General features: G+C 42.1%; 1 protein-coding gene across 1 annotated transcript; it reads right to left on the minus strand.

Moving 5' to 3' along the window:
- Positions 1-3,919: 3,919 nt before the first annotated feature.
- ttc12 (tetratricopeptide repeat domain 12) lies at positions 3,920-24,982 on the minus strand. The gene is made up of 21 exons (XM_076145892.1): positions 24,607-24,982; positions 24,059-24,255; positions 23,432-23,462; positions 21,063-21,140; positions 20,855-20,976; positions 20,179-20,238; positions 19,620-19,691; positions 19,113-19,173; positions 18,620-18,808; positions 15,803-15,872; positions 14,681-14,769; positions 13,872-14,040; positions 13,492-13,596; positions 11,963-12,026; positions 11,692-11,826; positions 11,407-11,499; positions 10,950-11,018; positions 9,062-9,163; positions 8,448-8,547; positions 8,077-8,305; positions 3,920-5,810 (listed from the first exon to the last, which is right to left on the minus strand). Exons 1-21 carry the CDS (start codon positions 24,656-24,658, stop codon positions 5,741-5,743), a joined length of 2,157 nt encoding a protein of 718 aa, XP_076002007.1. The 5' UTR covers positions 24,659-24,982; the 3' UTR covers positions 3,920-5,740.
- Positions 24,983-26,706: the final 1,724 nt, after the last annotated feature.

Consider the following 26,706-nt stretch of genomic DNA (forward strand, 5'->3'; position numbering starts at 1 on the left):
ATCGATGGCTCAATTGATCCTTTGCATTTGTTTGTGCAGATGATATCCCAGCAAGAGACTTAGTGTGAAATCCAACTGCTCTTGTAAGTGATAGAAGCAGACTGATATGGGAAACATTCTGAGTGCTTTGATTGGAATTCAGTTTCATTGGACGACGAGTGATGCTTTGTCGGATTGTAAACCAGCCTTTCTAGACCTTTCACACTGAAAGCTGATTTATTTGTGATGATGTTGGGAGAATGTATATCTTTTGGCTCTCCATCTTTTTTTTTCAGTAAACTATGTGATGAGGTTGCATATCGTTTGAAATATGAACTGGGTTCCTCTGCAAACATTGCAAGCAGAGCTGCAGATTCCCCAGTGAACAATGCGCCTCGATTTTTCCGGCAGGTCAAACACACGTTTGTCATGACCATTTCCTTCACAGTGATTTCTGCTGTATCATTCTGGAAGATGGATTATGTTGTATAAAACGGATACACTTTTCCTTGGAGTTTGGAAACCATGTTCTCACCCTTATCTGGGGATCGTTTGTCATCGCTGTCATTAAGCCAGTCGGCCAGGTTATCAATTACATGAGGATAAGATGCAGATAGGATTGGAAGTCTCAACCCTTCATCAGCAGAGGTGAAAGAGAGCGAGTCAGTATTTATCTGATTGCTTCTACCAAGCAGAGTGTGAAGCCAAACGGAAGCTTAGGCTGAATGCAAGGACGACCGGACCCTAGACTCTGGGTTGCCATTCATCATCGACTCAAATGCAGTTTGAGTGGAAGAGAAAACGATCTGCTCACAATTAGAGATCAATGGGATTTCAGATTCAGTGTGAGACCTCATGCTTGATGGATTGTCTCTATTTGACTCGAGAACATTTTGGCCATTTCTGGAAACAAAGCTGACGCTGTCCTCTAAAGCAATTACAGCAGATGCCATTGTGATTTGTGTCCTTCCATAAAGTGGCATTGGAACATGAAGCTTGGCACTCTCAGCAACCAGTGAGTTGAAGTGTTTCTTCTGTTTCTATACCGTGCTGACGTTACCTTAACGGTTGCATTTTCCGTTTTCAAAAGCAGATCTTTCGTAATAGTCATGTCTAGTGTTTGATGAGTGTTGTAACCTTGGAAATCTTCTTTTACAGCTTACAAGACAAAGAAAAGATGCATGCTCATCTTACAACAGCTACTGCCAAAAACATACATTTGCAATGATTTATGTTCACTTGAGGCAAAAGCATCTTCCTTCTACATTTTTAAATAGATACTAAAATTTACAAAAGGGTTTTACCAATTTTTGTCAACTAGAGGAAGTAAAGTTAAAGTTATGCATACCACAATAAAAGCTCAACTTCTCATTGTCATTTTTTTTAAATACAGGCATGAGTCTACACTGACATTAGTGTATTAAATGTAAAGATATTAATTAGTTTATGTGCATTTTCAGTTTTGTAATTTCATATTTTTTCAATATTATGTATGGCGGTATATTTTTTTATGTGTTCCGTTATATGTGGTATGTTTAAAAACATGTTTTTGAAGGCAGTACAATTGTTTCAGGCCCCTTTATTGCTTAGGCTGTTTTGTAAAATCTGAGTTTTACTATGAGGTTGTAAGTTACGTTAATATTTCACTAAAACAAAATTATACTAAGCCTTCACCTCTTCTGGTTGGCTGATTGGTCTGGGTGGTTCCCTGCTGCTCCAAGAGTCCAATGATCCTGTCTTATTTAAAACCACACACAACGCGCGCGCACGTGCGCGCGCACGCACGCACACACACACACACACGCACAACTTAGTTTGCTGTCTGCCCAGTGCAAAACTGTGGTGGGTTTCAATGCAACAGGTAGCAAAAGGACTCAAACAGAATGCTCATGTGGCTCTGCTTCTGCATGATGTGAAAGTCATTTTAGGAAAGAATTTGCAATGATATAATCAGTTAAAACATCAAGAGGAAACTTAAACATCAAAACAGGGAAAGTAAGGCAGTTCGTCATAGAAGTCTTATCTGCTTGTATTTCATGACAAATTGAAACTGCTTTTACGTTTAAATTTTGGGCTTAAAGGCAAAACGAAAGGCAAAAACGTAACACATTTACCATAGGTCAAATGTCTTGTGAGAGATATATATAATGTGAAGGGTTGGGTCAAGGAAAAAATAAAAATAAAAATAGTAAAAGGATTTAAATATATAGATGTACTTTGACAGTGTTTTCACATTTAGGCACTCGGGCCCAAACCTTCATAGAGATAACTCAGAGAAGTGTAGAGTCTAAGGAAGATTTTTGTCATATATTCTTATCTTATATCAAGGAAACTCCCCATATATACAAAAAGTAATATAGTAATTCAAGTCTGTGTTTGTTGAACATTCGTCACCAGAGCTGGATATGAATTTATGCAGGTCTTCACTTTCAAAAGCACAATTCAATGACTCATTCCTATTATAACGTCTTTCTACAAACCTTCATAAAACATCTTTTATATACAATAAGCAGCAGAGACACAAATGAGCTGGAACATGATGGATCTGTGTACTGTGTGGTACATAAACACAAAGGTAATTACATACCTGTAAGCAGGAAACAAAAATAACATGAAACAGGAAATCTTCCTCATCTTTCTTCAGTCCTGTTTGCAATTACTCATGCCCGGGTGAATAATCAGCCCTATTACCGTTTAATCCAACTGAGCAGACGGTATGGCGTACAAAGACAAACACAGCTGGTATCCTCTCATACAGGGCTTTTGTTTTGGTTGTGCATTAGATTTCTCAGTAGCCCTTCCTTTTACCACAACTGCTGCTCCTGTAGTGGCAACACTTTCTGTCCTGTAGTGACAGAAAGTGTTTGCTTGAATTGTTCAAGCATTTATTTGTCAGAACTCTTCCATTACTACTGATCAAATTTACATGCAGTATTTCCTTTTTTGTGTTTTTTTTTTAGCCACATTCTGTATTTCTTCATAAGACAAGCAGGTCTTATTAAAACTGCAGTCTGACGATGATTCAAGTGAGTAACTGTCAGCCAGCTGTCGTCTCATAGCAACCGCCACATCTCTGGACTGCTCTCCTAAGATTTGGAGGAAGAATACTAATATTTTAATTGTTTTCGCTTCTCAGATTCTCGCTTTACTTGTCAAGATTAAGACCTTTATTTTTCTCTTCTACAAAAAAAACCCATTCTCCTCTCCAACACATTTCATCATTTTCCATTTTATTTTCCTAACAGAAACCCTTTGCAGTGTGGCACATGGTTGTCTGTGCTAATTACTTTTTTGCAACTCCATGCTAGAAACAAAAATAAAAAACATGTTAATTCACTCTTCACATCAACGTTTTTGTGGTAGTTGTGAAGATTTTGAGACCTCTGCATTACTTGGATGTTCATAGCTGTGGAATCTGGGTGACTATAAAAAAGTTGCCAAACAATCTAAGAAGTAAACAAGAACACAAAGTTCCACATTGCTGTATCCTTCCCTCCTCCCACATTTTGACACCAGCCTTCCCAAAGGACCATCCACTCACAGCTTTCTGTACATACTTGCACATACCCACAAACACACACACACACACGCACACACGCACACACACACGCACACACACACACACAAACACACACTCTCTGAATATAGTGTAACTAAGGCAGTGGCTCTCAGTCCTGGTCCCTGGGCCCACAGTTGCACATATTTTCCATCTCTCTCCATCTCTCTTGATTCATTGATCAACATCTGATTTAGGCCTCAACATGATTTGGCTCATCAGCACTGATTAGAGCAGGAAGAGATCAATGAGCACGATTGAGAAATACTCTGCCCCATTAAATTGCGCTCTCATTGTGGCGTAGTTGGTAAAGTAACATCTGCTGCTACAATGAAGTTTTAAACCTAACCTCAAGAACAAGCACAAGAATTGCAAACTGCCAGCAACTGGCAATGACAAGAGAAGGTTTAGAGGACATAAAAATGGCTTAAGCTTAAGCTTTTAAACATGGTGACGATTCAAATCCCAAGATTTCCAGGATGTTTATGACTTTGGAAACTCTCTGGACTAAGGTGGAAGCCCAGACCATGGAAATGATTCAAACTCCAGGACTTCCAGGAGTTTTATGACTGTGGAAACTCTCACTGGACTAAAGTGGAAGCCAAAATCATTCCTGCTCCACCTGCCTCATTTGGTCGAAGTCCATAAACAAAAACAAACACTGTGGGTGTGCAAACGCTATGCCAGCAGAGTTACAGCTCTGACCTTCTCATGGAGGCAATGTCACTGGGGTGCCCATGGTTAGAACTGCAGTCCAAAGCGAGAAAGTCCCATGTTCCATCTTCCTGTGGCTCAGCACAAACAGAGCTGTCAGGCTTGGCAACTGGAAACACAATCGCAACACAACAGCAATAGAATATCATCAGGAAACAATATCTTTAGATGATTGGTCCATCCAATACGATCATCCATGGATGGATGAATAATTGAGGATTTCTCACAGATTGAATTGGGCCTGAAAATGTTTTGAGCATTTTTGGCTCCTCGTTAGTCACATATGTACGGTGAATGTGATTATGTGGTTGTTCTGGCTCTTATTTGTGGACTCCCTTATTTGTATTAAACATAAGGACTTCTCAATGGCAAATAGACAAGTTTGAGGGTGATGAGAAATGGCAGGGTGATACTCTTATGAACATACTGCACTAATCACATCTCACCTTAAATAACATATCAAGTATAAGCAATAATCTATGCCATGGTGTCCTAGGTTTAGAGCTCTCAGATCAGATCACCACGCTTACACCAGAGCCACATATTCTTCAAAATGATCTGCCAGTTTAAATTGTAACATGAGGGATTGAGATAAATAAGCCATTGCTTCGAGAGGATTGACTTGTGAAAATGATCTTCAGGACATTGTGGACTTTAATGAAACACAAGATCTAATAAAGTCATACAGATTATTGCCACTGGCTCCATCTATTCTACACTACTGCCACACCTTTCAGTAACTCATAGCTACGACTGAATTACCTCGCTATACAAATTATGATTAACACAGGATATCATCTGTAGTTTACAGTCAATTAAATTTTAGTGTTTGTAGTCCACCAGCGAGTGAGTTACTTCATAACACAGCGTGAATTGAGAGGAAAATGGAGTTAAACATACGTTGACATACGTCAATTTTGAGTGACGGTTGAACGGCTGACATACAATATGACTTTTAGTGGCACTCGCCAGGCAACTGTACACATTTACTGTGGACAGGGAGTGAAACTGTCTGCTCAGTATCTGCTCTACACTGGCTCATTTTCTTTATATTTGTCAACACTGTATGTGGAGCTTTTAAACAGTATTCAGAATTTGAGTTATAAAACAGGAAAGCAATATAAATTCATAAGGGCGTATAAAACAAGGGCAGCCAAGAAAGTCGGTAATGTTTATGACTTTGTTTATGTACTTTAAACAATCAGGAGGCGAATGAAATTAAAATGAATCAAATCATTATCACTCTCTAAGAGGGCTTAGCCCTTTAACAAAATGCTCTTGTATCGTTTTAAAATACTGGGACATCAGCGAGAAAACAATTAATAATGAGAATAAAACACAAACAAGCAGGACGACCTCACAGCGCCCATTTCTCCAGTCCAGTAATATCAACGTTTGCTTTTAAGAGGCTGGTTGTATCTAAAGCTGAAACAGAGGAGAGCAAAGCTGATAACAGAGCGAAGAGATTATGGCTCATGCTGCCATTTGTCTTCATGTGATGAGCTTCATGCAGGAGTGCAGAATCTCCAGACCGTGGAGTTGTCGAAGTTTGTCTATGTGTCTGTGGAGCACAAGAAATAAAAACAGAAGTGTCGTTAAGAAACATCATTAAAACAAGCCGAGTGAGTGTGAGAAGTAAAGATCAGAAGAATGACGAGTCTTCAGCCTGCTTGCAGGGAAAACGAGCATATTGGGACACACTGAGTTTGTATTTAAAAGCTTCTTTCATGAAATGCTCCCATAATGCATCAAACCGGAGATGTGGAAGATTGCCTACAGTAGCAACGCTAACTGTTCAGTTTGGCGTGTGATCAAGTTTTATTTCACTCACATAATGAGCGGAGAAACTGCTCTCCATGCGAGAGACCAATTCTCTGTGATGCAAAATTAAAACATCCCCACACAAAGCGATAAAGGGAAAAGTGCAGTAAAGAGGAGTGAAGTACAATATTTGTAGTTTAGCACTAAGAATATAGATTGAACGTATTCTTCCTGGTTTATTTTAATGACTGGAGCAGCACACTTTTCAAATGCGCTCCTCCATTGATTAGGAACAATGACCAGACAGATCGCTACAGTCTCCAAAGAGTCTGCAGAGAACTTCTAACTCTTAAAAGAATATGTTCTACAAAATCGGACATTTTGAGGAATTCAAATGTGTTAATTCGGAAAAAGTTGCTGTAACTTTTAGTTCCTCAAGATCCTCTGAGCACAGAAGCTTGTATGGTTGCGCAGCTACAAAGCATGTGGAATCCAAACGGCACAGCCCAGACGAGGAACACTGATCAATAACTGTTCACAGCCCCGGTGGAGCTTCTGAAGGCATCCACCTGGCCCGTGATAACTCAGGACTCATATATGTCTCCTATACATGAGTCACATTCAATGATGTGTTTGTGTATCATGGATCATGTCTGATACCAATGCATCCCGGCTGGGTTTGGGGGAGAAACGTCTTTAGAGCACTTAGGATGACGAGGCTCAGAAGAATCTCAGTACATTAACATAATAGAGATGGAGGCAGTCATGTGCACTTTTGAGCTTTTCTGGCTAGGTGGGACGTACAAATTCACTTGACACAACAGCCACACTGTTGTGTCAAGTGAGTGTGCTCCATCTTGCTGTTAAACCCCACAGAAAACCTGATTGCCTGTGTCCTCAGAAAGTCTGCAACCAGATGAGTGAACCGTGACGTCATAGCCGAGAGACTCGGGTTCACTGGGCAGATCTGTTTGTAAAGTAACACAACATTCCCTGCCCTCTGTGGTGCTGTGATGAGCCTGTCCTCCCCTCCCTCTGATTTCCCTCATGTTGCTGAGAGTCTGGCAGCTGGTCACTCCTCTGCTATGGAGAACTGAACCATATAATGATGGCAGCAGCCTCTCCGGTCCCCAAATTATGGGGAGTGCTGTCACAGCCAAAAGCTGTGAACAGCCAGATTGTGTGGAACCTGAATTGTGCAGGCTGGTGTGTGAATCGTTACATTGTTAAGCTGTTCAGGGAGAGTGAGGTCAGTCCACCATTTCTACCACCAAGACAAAGTGGTTTTAGAAGTAGTGACAGGCAGATTTACTGTCCAGATTGCTGTGTTCAGGGCCCTCTGAACTTCAGCTGCCAGTGAACAAAGCTTGTCACACTCTGCTATTGTGTTGTATGGAACAGGCCTATTCAAGTATGTACTCCGATGTTATGAAATTACTATTCAGTGTATTTGTTTCTTGCTAAGTAACTTGGCTTAAATGGATATAGTAATAAATATTGTGCTACAAACCCCAATGGACACTAAAGCAGAAAGAAGACATTCACTCCTCCCTCCTGTGACTTTGGAGGATAAAAATTAACCATTCCGCTGTTTATCAAACTCTTTTCTGTCACTCTAAATATAGTAGATCATCATTAATTTCCCATAGCAGATGCACAAGCTGAGGGAAAATCCTTCACTCGCTTATTTCTGTGTGTGTGTCTGCCTCCAAGGCAGGCGACACCGGCGTGCTGGAAGCGGAACATGATTGGCTACAACCCCCAGTTGATTGATGTGTGAGATTATAACAGCTCATCTTTACTGAAACAAAGAAACGTCAATAGAGCGTATCTGCCCTTTAGGTAATTTGTATTTGTTGTGGTCCTTCTCTTTTCTTATGAAATTATCAGTTTTGATGGCCAAAGATTCCAATACTAAACGTTGCATGCTGTAAGCTGCACATGCTCCTGTTGCACACACATCTGCTCGTCTGTGCGGCTACTGAAAGGTCCATCAGTGTTCCTCTAGGCTAGATGGTGAAATGCAATCAGAAGCATGTGGTTTACAGAGTGAGGTGAAAGGGCACCTGGGCTCAGATCGACACAGTTTCCCCAGAGCGACGGCTGCGTTCCGTTGCACCGCTGTTCTCTTGGCGTCCCCTGCAGCGTGGCGAAGTAGCAGCAGCACAATATCAGTGCCCAGCAGGTTGCTCGCGATTCCCTCCAGCTCAATGCAAAGGCTCAGGCACAGGGCTGCATTCCCCGCTACCATCTCATCACTGCCGGGGGCCAGCAAACGACGTAAAATGGAGAGATCTGCAGACACACACACACGTTCACACACATACACATACATATAGACACTTCACCTGCATATCGGGTCGTCCACACCTACATCATTCCTTATATTAATGCATGAGTACATAAAAGTTATACCAGTGCGTCAATCATTTCTCACTTTTATTGGACTTCACCAGTTGGTCCCGTACCAAGGGGCTGTCAGCGGCGCACACTGTCAGCGTCTTGATGGCGTACTTAGTGGCGGTTTCCCCTCTGCCCTGAATTGACAAGATACAGCAATAGCACCAAGATCATGTGTTAAGTGTGAATGTAAAGAGGTGAAAGAAACAATTCTATATAATACAAACCAATACACCTTCAATAGGGTCGACAGAAATGAAACATTATTAGATTTACAAAGGCAGGATTTAGAGAAGGGCTGTTTTGGATTCCATAACTGTAAACTAAATAAAACGGAATCTCTCAGTAGTATATAAAGTATCTCAGTATATACATCTAAACATTACTTGACTCACTATGATTTATAAGGACCCATATTCTTTGTTTAAGTCGGCCATCCTCCAATCAACAACATGCTACAATACGGGATGATAAAACCCTCTGGATCCTGCAGGACCCTCTGTTCTGCACATCCTATTAAAACGTCTTCCAAAGTGTAAACATGTTGTTCATTTTGGATCTAACCCTAAGCCTGACACATTTAATTACAGGTGGAACTAAAATAACTGTGGTGAAACTGAAAATAGATGTGGCGGTGTGCGGAACATGCACCTTCAGCAGCCTGCACATGCTTTTTACCACATCCTGCCCGATGACATGCTGAATGGCATCGGGGGATTGAGGGAGGACGCCGCTCAACACACCTGCAGCTCTCTGGGGAGCGAAGAAGAATAACAGCAATGTTAGAAAGAGCAGATATAACAAAGATGACAGAGAAAGCAGCAAAAGGATCAGTGAACATTAATGGGCTGAGAGAGAACCGGTAAAGAGAAAATAGCCGACGGGAAACCTGTTCCTTCAAAAGCAGAGATGATGAGAGCGCGAAGGAGAAAGATGGAGAATAAAGAGAGGGAAAATACAGCTGTGTCCTCAGTCCTGTAGTCAGTCAGGGGCTATGAAGTGTGTTTGAAGACATAAAGTGGAGAAGCTGGATAATAAAGGTGGAGAGATGGAGTGTGAACACATTGTATAGTGGACATAAAAGTTTACCGACCATCTCAGGGAAAGGATGACAGGAAGAAAATACAATAGAGAAATGAAATGTGATGTCATTAGATGTCACAAAAGTTGCTTCTCCCGCCATGTCGGAAGTAAAGAGTTGCTTCAATTACTTAATACCTCCATAGCGTAGCGTTGTAGAGTCAAAGATTGTAATTATCATTTTGCTAGCAACTCCTACTGGTTCTTCTGGGTAACTGCAGGGAGGCTGGCCCCTCGCCTTCTATGCCAGGGCAACAGTGGCATTAGCACCCTAGGAAATAAATGCGTAATCTTGAAAGTTCAGTACTTAAAGTATGAAGGCGTATTGCTACATTGAACACATGAAAGCACTGCCCAAGCTGACAAACCAACCAGTTTTAAATTCTGTGCATAGAGAATGTTCAAGAAATATCTAATCAGCGTCTGGATGACTGTGACGAGACTAAGACTCCAGCAAAAACTCAAGAATAGTCAAAGTTCTGATTGTAAAATCAAAGCAGCGGGTGTTTGCACGAGTTATTTATGGATTCTTTTCAAGGGAAGTTATTTCTTATAATGAGAGAGAGAGGGAGAGGAGAGAGAGAGAGGGTGAGGGTGAGGGTGAGGGTGAGGGTGAGGGAGAGAGAGAGAGAGAGAGAGAGAGAGAGAGAGAGAGAGAGACAGAGAGAGAAGAAGAAAGTACAGTGGTCAGCATCCCTGACAAGAGTTGCTGGCATTGACAAGCTGAGACTTTTCTAACACTTCTTGGATTGCAGATTCTTTGTGCTGATGTTTCCCCCGAACAAAAGGACAAATAGTTTGGCCCTGGAAACAAAACTGATGTGACTCATCATAATAATTTAAAAAAAAAGAGATGACGAGACAAGATGATATTAAGGAAATAAAAATGGATGTCGAACACGGGGGCAATGGGGGAGACAAAGTTTCAGGCAGATGGTGAGTGAGCAGTAAAACCCAGGAAGAAGACAGATGCACGGGCATAAGGGCCTGTGTAGGCTGTGTGAGGGCTGTGTGGGCTGAGGGCTGTGAGGGCGCCACGTCGACAGGTTGAGGCCGCTATAACAGCCGTTACCGCAGACAGCACCTGGAAGCCTGAGTTTTAATCAACCATAATGACACACATACAGCACTATGAACAAAGCCATTTGCCGGCACGCTGCCAGTGAGATCATGAGCGCGAGGGAAGGGCCATTACTCACGACAAACTCCTTTTATATTTGTTTGTTACCTTAAAGAATGGTCTCTGCTTTACAGAGTGTACACAGAGTTGGGAAAACAAACCGGGGGAAAGTTTTCAGCGCGCTTCTGCCAACAACAACTAAATGACCCTCAGGAGAAGTTTATAGAATTTTCCAAGTTCGACACAAATGAAAACTCTGTGATTTATGACATAACTGTAACTGTTGGAAGAGTGATGGGGTTCCTTTCTGTCCTTCGTATCACAATTTCATCCACTCACAGTTATGACTCCTCCGCTGTGATACTTCAGCAGGTCCAGGCAGCAGCCGCAAAGGGAGACGGCGACTTCCTTCAGAGAAACAGGACAGAAATAGGGACCTGAGCCAATTTTCACATGCGCTTCACATCTGCATAGTTGACATCACACGTTGCGGTTCACATGGTCCCTCTCCTTTTTCATTATATTCCAATCTGCAGACTATTTGCACCTTCGTCACTGCGTCACATGGCTTAGTTTCGTCTTCTGTTGCTATGGCGTTAATTTCATTCACTGTGACAATCATGCTGACTACTTGTGTTACTTTAGGATGCTGTAATTGTAAGAAAGGAGAAAGGGAGGGGTTGTATTCTCAATTTCCTGCATCTGGTTTTCCAACTGTATGCGTAAGCCCATTAACTTGACTTGAGCCTTACCAGCGTACTTATCTTACAATAACACACTCCACCACCTGTCTTACCTGGATGACTGGAGAGGTGACGGTGGAGAGGTTGACGATCAGGCCCAGCAGAGGATAGAGGATGTCTGTGTACTGAGACGCACCGCACTGCTTCTAAAATAACAACCAAACACATTTTCACATTAAAAATGAAAAAGCATGCATACAGTGAGAATAAACACATGCAAATGATGTCCAGATGTTGCGTTGAAACAGATTCTGTGGTGTGAAAAAGTCATTTGTGCTTTTCTTGACAGTGGAACAAAAGCAATTCAGGTTTTTAAAAAAAACAACATTATCACTAACAATGGCAAGCAGAAAGGCCTTCCAGCATTCTGGATCATGAGCCAGATTGTGGCGGATGACATCATCTTTTGCCAGACATCCAACAATCGATATCACTGATGGCAGGATGTGCAGATTGCAGCTGCTGATATTTCTCTGGAAGTGAAGGAAACAACAGACCAGAATTTACCCCGGAGACAGAATCTGTACGTATACATACATACTGCACTATAAGTCCTCCACAGGGGTTTTGGGGTCTAGTACTAAGACAATATGTATCTACATATCTTACCAGCATTGTTGCAAATGGGGCACTGACAGAGTCTGTCAACACGTCTCTTAACTGAAAGCAAAATCTGCAAGAAAATATGACAAATTTCAACGTGTAAGAAATAACAGATAACAGAGAATTTCTAAATGTCTTAAATAGATCAGGGTTGATCTTTATTAAAAACAATATGGTCTCAAAATCTTCACATACCCACATTAAATAAAGGAGTCGAACTATTGGTGAAGAAAAGCTTCAAAGAAAATGTGAATAATGAACACTATAAAGTAGAGCACAGCACCGCTTCCCAGGCTCAACCAATGAGGGAGCGACGGCCGAGAGTAAAGGGTCTGTCTCTGTGTCTCTCTCTCCGTCTCCTTCCCTCCTCATGTCTCTCTCTGTCTGTTCCTTGTTAAAATTTCATAACGGTTATCAAAATTTAAAGTGAAATTTTTTCAGAGCTGAACTAGGTGTGTGTATTAGCCTGAGAGGAGAGGGGAGGATAACATGACTGGTGCTGGTAGAAAACCACCTCCCAATTCCATCTGCTCTAAGAGTGCGCGTATGTGTGTGTTTAACGTGCGTGAGAGGATGTGGGTAGCCTGGCTCGCACCGAAAGCCCAGTGGAGAAATGTGAAGTGAGCAGGAAATTGGAGAAGTGACATATTAATATTGGAAATTCATTATTAAGTTCAAATTCACCTTCCACAGACTGCAAAGCAGGAGAAGGGAATATAGGTCCAAAGATTAAGCCAAAGACGCCTTACTTCACGCAAGAAATAGAGTTCACCGCTCATTTTAGTGCTAGAGCGCAATCGCTGCTTCTAGTGAATTATGTATTGATGAAGGCACGGGGTCAACAAGATCCCAGAGAGGAATCTTGTCCATCATAATGATATCATTACAGTTCCAACAGAGGTCTCAGCAGCACATCTATAATGAATCCAATCTCCAATGTACTCCCTATCTACCATACATTGCATATTTGAATGATGAATATCTGCTATCTCAAAATATTGCAATTTTCATTTGTCCATGAAAAGCGAACTTAGGCCCGACTGAACTGCTGCGTAACCTCTCTTTAGGTTCCACCTGAGCTACCACGTTTTAGCCAGGTAACTCCCTTCGAGCTACAGACAGGAAAAATAGATTTTCCTATTTCACCGCTCGACAGCTCGTCTTATTTCCTGCTGCGGGAGGGGTCCAGTTTGTCCTTTCATGTCTATTTTCAAGAGGCGGCGCACAGGGAAACGGCTTGAGAAAAGGAACAGCTTCTCGCCTTCAAGTGACATTAACTCGAGGTGAGCGCATGATTTATTAAAGACGTCACACCCTCCATTTCTCAGAGGCCCTCTCTCCTGAAGTGGCCGGAGTCTATAAAGTGCTTTTAATATATATGGATATGATCTATGGGAGGATAATAGACTGTCCGGTGGGTCAAAGTCTGTGGAGTATCTGTGAAAATATGTATTTCCTCAACCAGAAATCACATTAATCATTCCGTTGGGTGTGCGGCTGTAGTTGTTTTTTGCTTGGCTGTGTATCTTTGATACTTGTTTTCTGCTGCAAACTTCTCCAGAATGATGACTGCTGTGGCCTCCTGCTGCTGATGCGGATGCTTTGGCTGTGAGATGCATGCCATGAGGTTCTTCATTAACCTTTAGATCAAGAAGTAGAGCAAGAAAAAAAATCAGACATTCCTCAAGGCTACCGGGAATATTTGCACAAACACTAATGAGCATTTTCCCAAAAATTTCCTCTGAAAAAATCTGATTAGTAGCGACTGAGACACTGTGAAGACATGAGGAGAAATCAAATCCCTTAGACCAGTAAATTCCACCATGGAGCAACAACACGCACCTTAACAATTTACAAACAAAAAAAGTTTGTGATGTGACCGTGTGTGTTGCCAGTTCTGGGCCCTTACACTTACATGTGCAAATCCAAGTTATTCATGGCCAAACCTCTGCTGTGAGGCATCTGTGAGTACAAACGCAGCAAGGCCAGGCTCTCTGACCGCACTGCAACTTGTCCTGATGCCGCTGAGAGGACGATAGCCTGTGTGGAGACCGGACATGCCATCAACGTCTTCTGGTTTTCATCTGAAAGCAAAAGAGAAAAATACAAAGAATGAGCTCACCGAACACAACGCTGATGATTCAGGCCGATCAGAGAGCGCCTGATCTTTGACTCTGTACAAAACATTGCGATCGCTACATGCAGAAGTGTTACGTGTGGCCATGCAGAGGACATCATTCAGGCTAATATACTTGTGTGATTGGCTGCCAAGGACTTTCGAGGTATTAGAGAAACACACACATCAGGTTCACACCTTGATGTTTCGTGTTTTCCGCAGCATTAGCATGTACACATTGTGGGTGGCTGGGTAAACAGCATGTCATCATTTGTTGTTTGTGAATTTATTTTTGTGAGTTGGGCAAATGAGGACGTAGGGCTTTTGTATCAATGTTTAATGGCTGCACTCCATTTACACGTGCCAGTGCTGCAGCCTTGGTGTTGTGCGTGTTGTACTCGCTGACGTGCCTTTGTGGAGCACAGCCATCATTAATTAAAATTATTATTAGTTATGCCCTTGGGCCTTTCCTACAATGATACACCAAAGTGTTTGTGATGAGAAAACTATGTACCCCCCTCCACATGTTTTCCTGCCAAATAAACTAGAACAAAGTATGACATTGACAAAGACAGAAAAGAAGGTGCTGTCCAAACATATATACACACCATTTCCATCGCAAATAATCCTCCATAATTGCAGAACGGACACACACAACTCCTGGCTGTGCTGATCGTTCGTTTTCTGCAACAGGCACCTTTCAAAGAATGAAACATGTTATTCACACACAGGTTTAACAACAGTGAAGCACTAAAATGAAATCTCTGCACAAAGCACAAAAAGGGAAAAATGCAATGTGGCAGACGACAAACAAACATTATGGCTAAAACCAATCAGTCAGCTACTTTTCTATACACTGTAATACTTTTGCTCTGTGCTGCGTTTAATGGACATGGATGTAATTCTAGTAAAAGGATTCCACTGTTCTCTGAATACACATTCCCAGGTGAGGGAATTCATGCGGCGGTTTCTCACTCTGATTATTGCTTTTCCATGCCTGAGTTAGTCGATTTGCATTCTCATAACCTCCGTCTGTCACTCAGAGTAAGCATATGTTGATTCATGCCGATTCCAAACAAACGGTGTTTACATGGAAGCATAATCAACTTGAAAATGTACTTGGATTCTCATGTGAACTTGAAACTGTGAAACTATTTGCTTGATTCTTGACTGTTATATTTAGGGTTCCAGAGGTCACGAACGTGTTCAGGCTGCCCCTTTAAATGAGATTGTGGGTGGGAGGTGCTGGCCTTCGTCTCTGCCACGCGAGCTCTCGCAGATCTCACTCTTTGTTCTCTTGGTTTCACACTGATAAAACTTGTTGGGCTTATTTCCACTGAGCTCAGGCAAGCCATTTCTTCTGCGCTACTTTCCGGACACTGTGTTCCCACTTGAATAATGACACTGCTAACAATGAACACCGCCGAGTATATGTGGAGAGTTAATAATACCCTCACTGCTCTGACGTTGGGGGAATCATAATTTGTCTTGTGTGCTACCCCTCACACCTCTTTCTGACATTTGCTGATTTCAGTGCTCATCTCAATCTCCTGTCTGACATTGTTTTCCAATTTTGGCTATCAGACAAACAACCGTAGAGGAAGAGGGAAGGAGAGTGCAGGGTGATATCTACTCTGGGCCATCTTTGTCTCTGTGTGGCCTTCATACTGGCTCCATCTGTCAGAGCCCCACTGAGGGCTGTCAGCTACCTCTCCCACTGGTCTCCTTACCTCCTCATAGTGTCATTGCTGCTGATGATACTGAAGCCATTGTTCAGTCTGAAAAGGGTCTGACCAGTACCTGTGAGAAGAGAACAGCAGTGTAATAAGACAGAGAATATCATACATCATCACCAGGAAGCCTCCAGGTTTTGGAGGAACACAACACTCTCCTCTTTTAGCACAACTGTCCGTCCACGTTGGTTTAGTCAAGGGCACGACTGAGCAGAATAAATTGAACACATAAGGAGGGTGAGGGACAGTGAGGAATTGTCTGTTTGCCTCTCATAATGAGCTGAAGATGACATAAAGTAGAGCAGAGCAATGACAGAGAACGTTCTGTAATGTCAACCGTCCTCTCTGTGTGTTATGTAAGTTTTGCCCTTTTCCTTTGAATGGCACTATGTGACAGGCATTATATCACCTGACAATACACCTTTATTCATCTAAATGAAGAAAAAGGGGAGATTAGATAAGAAATGTTTCAGAGGACAGATGGTGCAAAGGACACAGTGTATTACAAACGCAGTTAGGTTAAAACAAGGATAGTTAGCATTCCTCCATGATGGAAGCGTCTTCACAACCTAACGACCTGCTGAGTCACACACTTCAAAAGCTTACCCCCCTCCAATTCCATCAGGCTTTGATATCCTCGGCTCGTATGCTGAGGCAGGCTTCACTATTGATCGACCTAAGTGCCTGTCTGGAGCCCCCAGCTGAGAGGACCCTAAAAAAACTACAAATACTATCTGATATTTAAATAAAATTAACATAAAATCTTGTTCATATTCAAATTTTTCCGGCATTGGCTCAGGTCCACTGAATGAGCAGTGAGCTGCAGCATAAACAAAAACACCTCTTGATAGCTTCTAACATTAAAATGTGACCAAACAAATACTCCTGAGGAGGGCATTAACCTCTATTTGTTCTATTGCACTCTTGCTATTTCTGCCAAAGAGAGTTATTTTAGAATAGTGGAGTTTCAAAGTCGTTTGTTGGGTCAAAAACATTCAGAAATGGGGTTTATCAGCAGCATGTGAAGGAGAAGTCAAAGCTACATGAAGAGCAGCACACAAATTATTTCTTCACCCTGTAGGATTCACTTCTTCTATAGGTAGTGCCAACAAAAACTGCATTTCAAGCAATGATGTCATTAATTTGAAGACACTGTTATGTGCCGTTCCAATTGAGATTTTTGATTGTTGCTGTTGGCAACGATAATTATTGTATCATACCCACGAGATGTGAAATGTGTAATGAGAGGAAATCAGTGAGATGAAAGTTCCTTTGGTGGAGCAGAAAGCTTCCTCTACCACACCCACACCCACACACACACACACAGTGTCTGTCTGGTTACAGTGTTTACATACCTCAGTAAACGTATTTGCATATTCGAGGTTTGTAACTTGGAGTAAGCTTATGTCTTATTTCATTCTAATTACCATGTTTGAAGAAAAAAAAGGTTAATGGCATTAATCAGACAATAATCAATGTGTTTGGACAGCATGTTAAAATATTGATTGAATGACAATTAATACATTTATATTATCAGATTGAAGATGTATTGCTCTCTAAATTCAAATTCAAAATGCAGAAGGCAGAATGAGCATAAACCGTTCCATGGCTCTACCCTCAGTACTCCTCATTACAGCCAGTTGTACGGTGCACCTCTCTCTCTGTCTCTCTCTCACACACACACACTCATACACACACAGAGAGAGAAAGAGAGAAAGAGAGAGAGAGGTCAGCATTCAGTGGAATAGTGTAACAGCCTGTGCTCTCTTTTGCTCTGATATCAATCCATCCATCAGCATGAAGTGGCAGTGATGTGGCTGGGTGTGAACATTAAGATGTGCACAGTGGTATTAAGTGTTGCTGCTCTCACCAAGCATTAGTTAGCCTGTAATCGCATGCACACACTTTCGGTCCGTGAGCCTTTTCCATTATTACAAAGCAACTCTGAAACAATCACATGCGTGTCATGTGTATCAAATGGCCTGATGGGTTTGGTACAGGTGCATGTCAAATGGAAGGAGTGAGAACCTCTGTTTCTTGCAATACCACACATCAACAACAGGTGGCAGAAATATGCCAATAAATGAAGAAGTTAAAGAGGAACATTATGAGCTCACTGATCATAGCTGGATAAGAATTAAGACGGAATTTTCTTTCCAGTTCCCTTACTTTCCACAAAGAGAGTCCCCACTATAGAACAGACCTGGCCTCTATTTTAACATACATGTTACAGTATTGGCCCCTGCTCTCCAGGCAGTGGCAGGTTTTACTCTTTCCATTTAACTATTGAAGTCATTTTGGAAATCTGCTCACCGTGACAAACTAATAGAGCATGGAGAGAAATTGGTTTTGGGAAGTTAAAGTGTCCTGGCTCTTCCATTGTCAAAGGTGTGACGAACGTTTGGGTTTTGAAGTTATGCTGACAGGATGTTTACTGTAAGGACTGCAGCTCTGTACCAACAGCAAAGTCCTGGTTTTTCTGCTTCACCTTCAGTATTCTTTACTCTCTCGGCCAAAAGGTACATGTTTTGCTATTATTTTGGCCACATACCTGAAAGATAGATAAACCAGTGAAGCACGTTATTGAGGAGCAAGGAGCACAAGAGATTAGAGGAGAAAGAGAATGGTTGTTCATGTGTTCCTCAGGTCTGAAATGAGGTTGGGAGAGGAGGTGCTGGAGGGCAGAACGTGAGCACTGAGGGATTCCAGCCAGAGTTCTGGGAAGTACATGTTTATCCAGTGGATTATTTTTTGACCTGAAATGGGGCTTTGTGAATAAATGCTAAATGAACTTCAATCTAACAGAGCACTCACAGTCAGTCACGGCTCGTGACAGAAGCTCCAACCCTCCGCGGTAGTAGAAGGGCTTCAGCATTGGCCTGGACAGCTTCTCTAACAGCTCTGGCACTGTTGCAGCCTTCACCTCTCCCCTGACAAACTCCTCCATCGCACTCCTCTCCTGATTCTCCCTCTCCTCTTCCAAACCCACCTGGGTCAGATATTCTGTGTAGAGCAAACAAAGGAAAATTTAAGTGGAGAGAATAGAGAGCAGTATGTGCTGTGAATGAAAATGGGTGCATAAGGGTTCATTCTAGGAACTACAGACCAGGGACGTGTGTTCTCCGAAATGTTATTGAAAAAGTAAAAAAAAACAAAAAAACAATGTGAGATTCATAGGCAGTAACAGGAGATGGTGTGAACTCGTCAAAACCGTAACAAGGACCGTGTCCTCAAATTGAAAAGTCTGATTGATTGAAACTCAGGAGTTTTCCCCCAAACCCCTGAGGACACACTGATTTCCCTTTACCTTTGGCCAGCTTCTCCTTCCCAGGTTCAATTTCCACCATCTTTTCAAAACAGCTTCTCGACTGAAAAACAGAGGAATGTGGTTCATTGCTGGTAATGCGATCGAGGCTGCCTGTGTGTTCAGTGTCAAATGATCTCTTCCGGTGCCACACAAATCAATATGTGTGACATACCAGAAACCACAATGCACTAAATGAGGAACTTGAAAAGATGTCTATACAGTATGTTTGTGTGGACTGGAACGCCTAAGCAGCACATATTGCAGGGCTCGCATTGGGATTCATAACAGAACTACAGCCATATGCAGCTAAGTCTTGTTAAACATGTCTTTAAATTCACTCTTGTCTCTGCTGTAAAGATAAACTGCTGGTCTGTGGCTGCTGCTGCTGTGTGTGTGTGTGTGTGTGTGTGTGTGTGTGTGTGTGTGTGTGTGTGTGTGTGTGTGCAAAACCAGCATCTGCGAGAATCAGGGGTGTGATTAGACGAAAGGAGTGGTAATTACGCTCACCTTTTCATAATTCTTCAATGCCAGGAGTGCTTTGCCCATGTGCAGGTAAGCCTTTAAGCACTTCTCATTACACTGATGGGAGGGAGAGAAAATTATCATGGAGCGCAAAAGAACTTCATCTGAAGCACATCAGCACTAAATCATTGATTTTTAATGTTTCTGTATTCTTAACAGCAGAATAGTTCAACAGAAACACTCCCAACCTTATATTCAGGGGTAACTTCCAACACGTACATTCCAAAAGAAATGCCAAATAAGGACGAACTCCTAAACACACAACTCCACCACTCTTTCAAGCACACTCTCCTCCACAGAGTGCTGTGGCGCTCGTGACCCGCACTGTTTTATCTGTATTTTTTCCACTTTGACAACTGCACAAGAAGACGGAGCCTCGCCGTGTTAAGATATCCAACCCGATTTCCTACCAATCATGTCTCCTCTTAGCTGCCAAGGACTCCAAAGAATTGTATAGCTGGTAAATGACACCATGACGGATGAGGGAGCAACTGAGTGATGACCCCCCCCTCTCCAACATGTTCCCCAGCCGGGCCTTACTTACCTTCAGGGCCCATTCGCAGTCGGTGATGGCCTCCCTGTACTTCCCCAGCTTGATATAGGCCTTAAAAGAGGAGATAAAACACACCGATAACTACATCTAGCATCAGAAAGGCGTACACAGAGGTGTCGTTTATCATTGTTGCTTCAGTGTTTCCTTCCACAAGCCAAAGACACACAGTTTATTTGAACTACAAACTCTTAAAGTTGTTTGTAGTCGGTCAGACTGCAACCTGGACAGACATCTGCAGCCTGCCAGCATTAAGGAGCCTGAAGATCATGTGATGGTGCCTTCATTAGCCTGTATGTAGCTGCATTTAAATAGAATACAAGAGAACGTATTTCAACATCCTTAAGTTGAGGTTCATCTTCATCAGTCTGGGCCAAAATGCTGAAACAGATCAGTCAAAATCAGGCAAAATAATGTTGTCAATGATGGCAAAACATAAGGCAAAAATGCGAGTCAGACATTCACATCAGCTTATTAGGATCTGCCATTTCCTTGCTATACATGATGAAGTCCCACGCTGACAAAGACATCAATCCATTTACAGATACACAATCTATGTTTATATTGCCTTAGTCGCAGTAAAATCAAAGTTTACACATGCATGTAAACTCTCACAACCTCTTTCTGCTTGCAAAGTGACTTCTATAAACTTCAGTTCAATTCAATTCACTTGAGCTCTGTTGGTGTACAATGGCTGCATGTCCTTCAGTGCAGCCAGGCCGTCGCTGTAATGCTTCACAGCACTTTCATAGTCTTCTTGGGCATAAGCTTCATTCCCCTTCTCTTTGAGAGCTGTAGTAAGACAAAAAAAAGGACAGCGTGTAAGAGGCACGAACACTGCCTTCTAAAGCTATATTTAAAAGGTCAGAATCACTCACTTGTTGCTATCTTTTCTTTTGCAACCCTGCGTTTTCTCCTCTCTTCAGCATCCCTCTCCATACTCTTCATGAAATTCTCTAGCCGCAAAAGAGCAACAGTGCGTCAGCGTGAACGCAACAGCAGACAGATGTGACAGGGTTATAATGATGTTTTCTGTTCCATGAAGCCAAATATTTCCCATTCCTGCTGCACTTTTAGTCATTCTTTATACTGCAAGGACACATTCTCATCATCAATTTGTGAAATATAACAACAAAATAAATGAAATTGGAGACCCAGACCATTAGCAGGAGGGCAGGGGGCTTTTCAAACCTACAGTGTGCATCAGTAATTTGCAATCTGTGACTCGAGAGCACTTTTGAAAATAGATTTTGAAAGTTAAATGTCGCCAATTACAGAGACTCCCTTGGGCGCTGTTGGCGATTGTGAATACTAAAAGAGGAATATGTTCTCCCAAAGACAGGCGCTGCTTTTAAATCCATTGTAATTAATGTCGTTTGAAGGAAGAAGCAGCGTGGGATCACAAATCTGAGTGTCATGAAATGTGAGGTTCAGTACAGTTACACCTCCAACGACTAAAGCACACACAGCAGGGACGTTAAGTGTGCCTACAGCCGACGGTTCTAAAAAAGGGGTAATAATCTGTGGCGCCTCCTCGAGGTCAGTGGCCAGAGGAAAGCAATGTCCAGGGCAGCAAATGAATCTCAGTGCGCAGCTGTGGTAGAGATTGAATTGATGGGGAGTAGGAAACCAATAATCTGCAGATGACACGGCGTTCACAACGTGCCGTACTTTCTTATGGATGTGTATGTGTGAACTCTTCCACCAGACTATGATGAATGAAGCCAGAATGCTCTCAATAGTGTTCTGTGTAGAAAAGGAGGACGTGTTGTCTGACCGTGGATTCCTTCAGCTGATCAGGGTCTGAGTCATTGTTCCATTTGCCGATTCTCCATGTTAAATAGTGGGAGAGTCTGTATTGCTTCTATTTCTATACTACATGTACATAACTTTGGACAAAGAAGTGTGAAACGTGCTTGTTGCGTGATTCTGCGGTCGTGACGGAATCGATGAGTTTAACCAGAAGAACAGCCGGGAGCATTCGACGATAATTAGTTTGGAAGCAACAGCCGTGAGTAAATTACTTTCTCTTAATATTTCCATTATGTATTTAATGATAGTCACTAAAGATAGGAAATCACTCAGCTCCTTCTCATAACATCCTCATTTTAGGATTCCGTGCAGCCCATACATGGCACAGGCATAATGATTTGATGTTATGGTCGTTATGGTTAGTCATGAACAAACTGAATGAATGAAGAGTCAGCGACGCGAGTTATCCTGTGACACTAAACCTGGCAAACTGTCCAGGTTTGCATTGCACTGAATGTTAATGAGAATGTTATGGAACTAGCGCATATAAATAACAGATCTAGATCAATTCACTATCTTTTATTTAACTACTAAAACAAGCTCGCCCAATCCAATGGACAATGTGCAAATATATGACGACTTTTGCATCATGAACTTTGACCATGAGACGAGCTTAAACCCATGGGGAAGAGTTACAAAGATTTTTAATTCATACGACAGGGCCTCAATCATAAACACTCATATATTATATTACCGGAGGGGGTGGGGGGGTTCAGCTTAATGAAATCAACGGAGAATTTTATAGTGAGCGAGGGGCCACTTTTAATGAGTCAAAGCGCTCGCCGCATGTTAAACATGGCATGCACAGACGGCTTGACAGCACCCGGTAGCTCACTATTGGCATCATCATGGCCGGGGGTGCACAGTACGCCTGTGGTGTGATCGGGAAAACAATTAGGATGAAATCATTATCATGTATTATCAGTGGGTGTGTTAGGAGTTGCTTATTGGCTGGCTGGTCATGTAAATGAGAAAATGAGTTTCCCTTATTAGATTTAACAATTAAGACAAACTCAGTTAACACACTGTAGGTAGATTTTCTTTTGGTGGCGAGAGATGATTACATGGGCATAAATATGCTTCATCGCTTTGCTGGAGGGGTTTTACATCTGCATATGTGCAGGAGTCTCAAAGTAAAGAAGATCATTTGAAACTGTGTGTCGTCGCTGCAGTAAACACTCGGTATTTAACGTTACAGAGAGCATATTGTTTGTAGTAGTTTGTAGGTAGTTTGTTTTTTGTTGCAACCAAATGGTGGAAACTTTCTCAAGCATGCATCGATCTTGTACACTACTTGGTCATTTCAGTCTATAGAAATTGGCTCCAGTCTCAGAAAATGACTTCCAGAAAGACGCTTAGTGAGCATAATTAAGGCATTGTTTTATCTCACTATAGAGGAACCAACACATGAAGCTCTGTTTTCATCTTTGCTCACCTGGACTTATGCTTGGAGCATTCCTAGGACACTGGAAGACAGATAAAACAGGATTAAAGTGGCAGTTCACCAAATACAAATCCTGTCCCAGTCCCCATTTACTGTAAATCACAATTTCCCCTCTGGTGTGACTGATAGTATGTATGAGTTTGTGTGTGTGTGTGTGTGTGTGTGTGTGTGTGTGTGTGTGTTGACTGTGGAAGGGGGGGGGGGGGGGGGGGGTGGAGGGGGAGGCAAGAAAGTATGTGTGTGTGTGAGAGTGAGTGAGAGAGAGTGAAACCAAGAGACTGTTAGGGGAAAGACAGAGGGAAGAGAGTGAGGCTGTGAGAGAGCGAAAGAGAGACAGGCAGGCAGCGTGTATGTGTGTGTGACAGAGAAAGAGCCTGTGAGAGAGACTGTGAAGGAAAGAGAGAAGGAGAGTTGGCAAGAGAGAGAAAAGGAGAGACAGACAGACAGAAGGTGTGTGTGCTTGTGAGAGTGAGAGAAGAAGAAGGATGGGAGGGAGAGTTGGGGAACTGTGATGGAGAAGATCAGACACAGACGTGTGAGAGAGAGGATGTGTGTGTGTCTGTGTGTGTGTCAGCGTGTGTGTGTGAGAGAGACAGACAGACAGAAAGACAGACAGACCTGTGATCCAGGGTGCTGCTGCAGTTCGCCTCCTGTCTGAACCGGTGGAGGCGGTTTTGGTGGATTTGTGTTGATTCTTGTCTTGTTAATTTTGGTCCTGCAGGGCTCTTCCAGCGTAGCCATGTAACGATCTGCCCTCTCTATCGCTCTCTGATTCACCTCCTCATCAGTGGAGTTTAAGTCCTTCACCAGTCCACCTGGAAAATGAAACCTTGTTAACACCTCTCTGTTTCACAACTACTCATATAGAAAAAACAATCGTATTTACTGGCAATTGACAGATTCTACACTTTGTCTTGTTTATATTTTCATACAGATTCCATGCATTTCCTACACACCAGTTACGATGAAAATGAATGGTTTCAATCTTGGTTGGTTTAAAAACGTGCTTAAACTGAACGTACAGACCTTACATATGTGAGAAGTGACCAGTATTACCAATGAAATGAGACTTAGTGGTTGTGTTTGGGTTCTGCGTGACTTCACTGTTAGCATTACTAGCAAAACAATACACCTACACAAGAAATATATCCTTAACTATTACTCACTTATTGTGTCAACATTCTTCAGAAAACTCTCGAAGTCTTCAGAGTTGTCCATTGTTGTTTCCCTTCTGCGAAAATGTGTCTTAAATGAAGTGTTAGTTAATTTGTGTACAGTTCGCTAGCTAACTCCAAAGCCTCCGTGTTATGTGGGGGAATTGCGTCACGTAGCGTCGACGCCTCGGAGAAAGCGTTTGATTTGCCTACAGCCTGAGATAAATATAAGGTTTAGTATGATTTTAATCACTCGTAAAACTAACGATACTGTCACTGTCACGTGTTTTAGCAGCGGTCTTCTCTGTGTTTGTATTTGTCATGAGAAAAGTAGCTCAGGGTGAAATCACATGTCACGCAGCAGAACTTCACGCGCTGTTTACAGCGTGAGTTGCCATGGTGAGATGACGTCGACGCTCAACTCAACGTCCTAATGAATCCCACCGTCGTTCTGCCAAAGCCCCGCCCAGTGTAGCATTCAAGCGCTACGATTGGCTCTGAACTACTCATTCGTTAACTGGACACATAAAAGTCTAATTTAATTAATGAATCTAATTCATTTTATGCTCTTAGTGCCATCTATTGATGCATAATCGATATGTCAAGTTATTTATCTTGATCATTAAAATGATACAACAAATTAAAATCATATGCGTATTTACAATCTCCATGAAAATCCTTTAAGGCAGCACTTGTTGTAGATTATAGAATATCACTTTATCTCGATCTAAAGACACAATATAATGCATGGATGCATGGAACTACTTCAAGCATTCCTGTTCCATCAAGGCCCTGATGGAACAGGAATTGCTCTTTTACGATTCTCCACAATGAGCAGAATGCATCAGGGGTTCTCCTTCCCCCCTCTGTGCCTCTGTGCCAAACTGTGGTCAAACATAAACTCCATCAACCCCACCGATAAATCTGTATTATGGCTTATTTCGACAGCAACCAACCCTAAATATAACAGCATCTTGCACCTTGACCTCCACCCATTTTTGCCCTGAGCAGCAGATCAACACTGCCTCCGTCTGGCCAAAAATAGAAGCACGTCCAAACTCTCAATTTGTAAACTCAGAGACACCTCATTAAGTTGTTTTGTCTGGTATAGTTAAGAATGACAAAATACTCACAAGAAAATGAAATGTAAGAGACAGAAAGACAGACGGAGAGAGAGAGAGAGAGAGAGAGAGAGACAGACATTTCTTTTCTTTCACTCTAATTATCTCTCTCTCTCTCTCTCTCTCTCTCTCTCTCTCTCTCTCTCTCTCTCTCTCTCTCTCTCTCTCTCTGTCTGTCTGGAATGTTAATTAAATCCAGACCAGGCAACATCCCCAAACGTGTGATTGAGAGCGGGAAACAGATCGCATTGTTTAAACAGATTCCATGATGTTGGTTTTTATTGTGATATGGATATAGAAGCCCCTTTTTAATATCAAAGTAATAATGCTAGCAGAATAAATATTTACATTACAATGGATTTGCAGGATAAAGCAAAGCAGTCTAAAGGCTTCAGAACTGCCACAGAGTAGCTTTCATCCCTATCACGTACTTTATCCTGCTTCCAACCCTAATCTCGGGTTATCAGCCTGCTGGTGAACCTCAACGTGTTAGACATATGAAGCAGACCTCCACTCCTCCACCACAACACATCCAACTGACCGTGCAAACAACAGAACGTGTCTTGTTCGCTTCCTTCCTGTTTTCTATGGTGGCACAGCTGCAATCAAAAGTCACAGAGTGGTCGACTTAGATGTAACCATAGCAACTCTATAAGATGAACCCTGATTATGGAATAGTACTGTAGAAGATCTAGCTCAGGGGATTTCTTCTTTGTTAGTTTTTGCTTCTAGTCTTCTCCATCAATCATTTGTGTCTCTCTTTCAAATTTATGGAAAAGTGGTGGAAAAGTGACACGTCTCATCAATCAGGCTGGAAACTTTTTTTGCCACTTTAAAGAAGATGAATGATAAAAGATAAATAGCTCTTTCTTTCTCCTCACCAGCGTAATCCAAAATTGCAACCTGCCAACAAACGTGATCCATCTTTTGGATGTTTGTGGTTACATCAGCATGTTGGATAAACATACAAAGTGTTCAGTTTGCATTTCTA

Source organism: Genypterus blacodes, unplaced genomic scaffold, assembly GCF_046128005.1.
Source record: "Genypterus blacodes isolate CSIRO-AG114 ecotype Tasmania unplaced genomic scaffold, CSIRO-AGI_Gbla_v1 ptg000032l_1, whole genome shotgun sequence".
Lineage (NCBI taxonomy): Eukaryota > Metazoa > Chordata > Actinopteri > Ophidiiformes > Ophidiidae > Genypterus > Genypterus blacodes.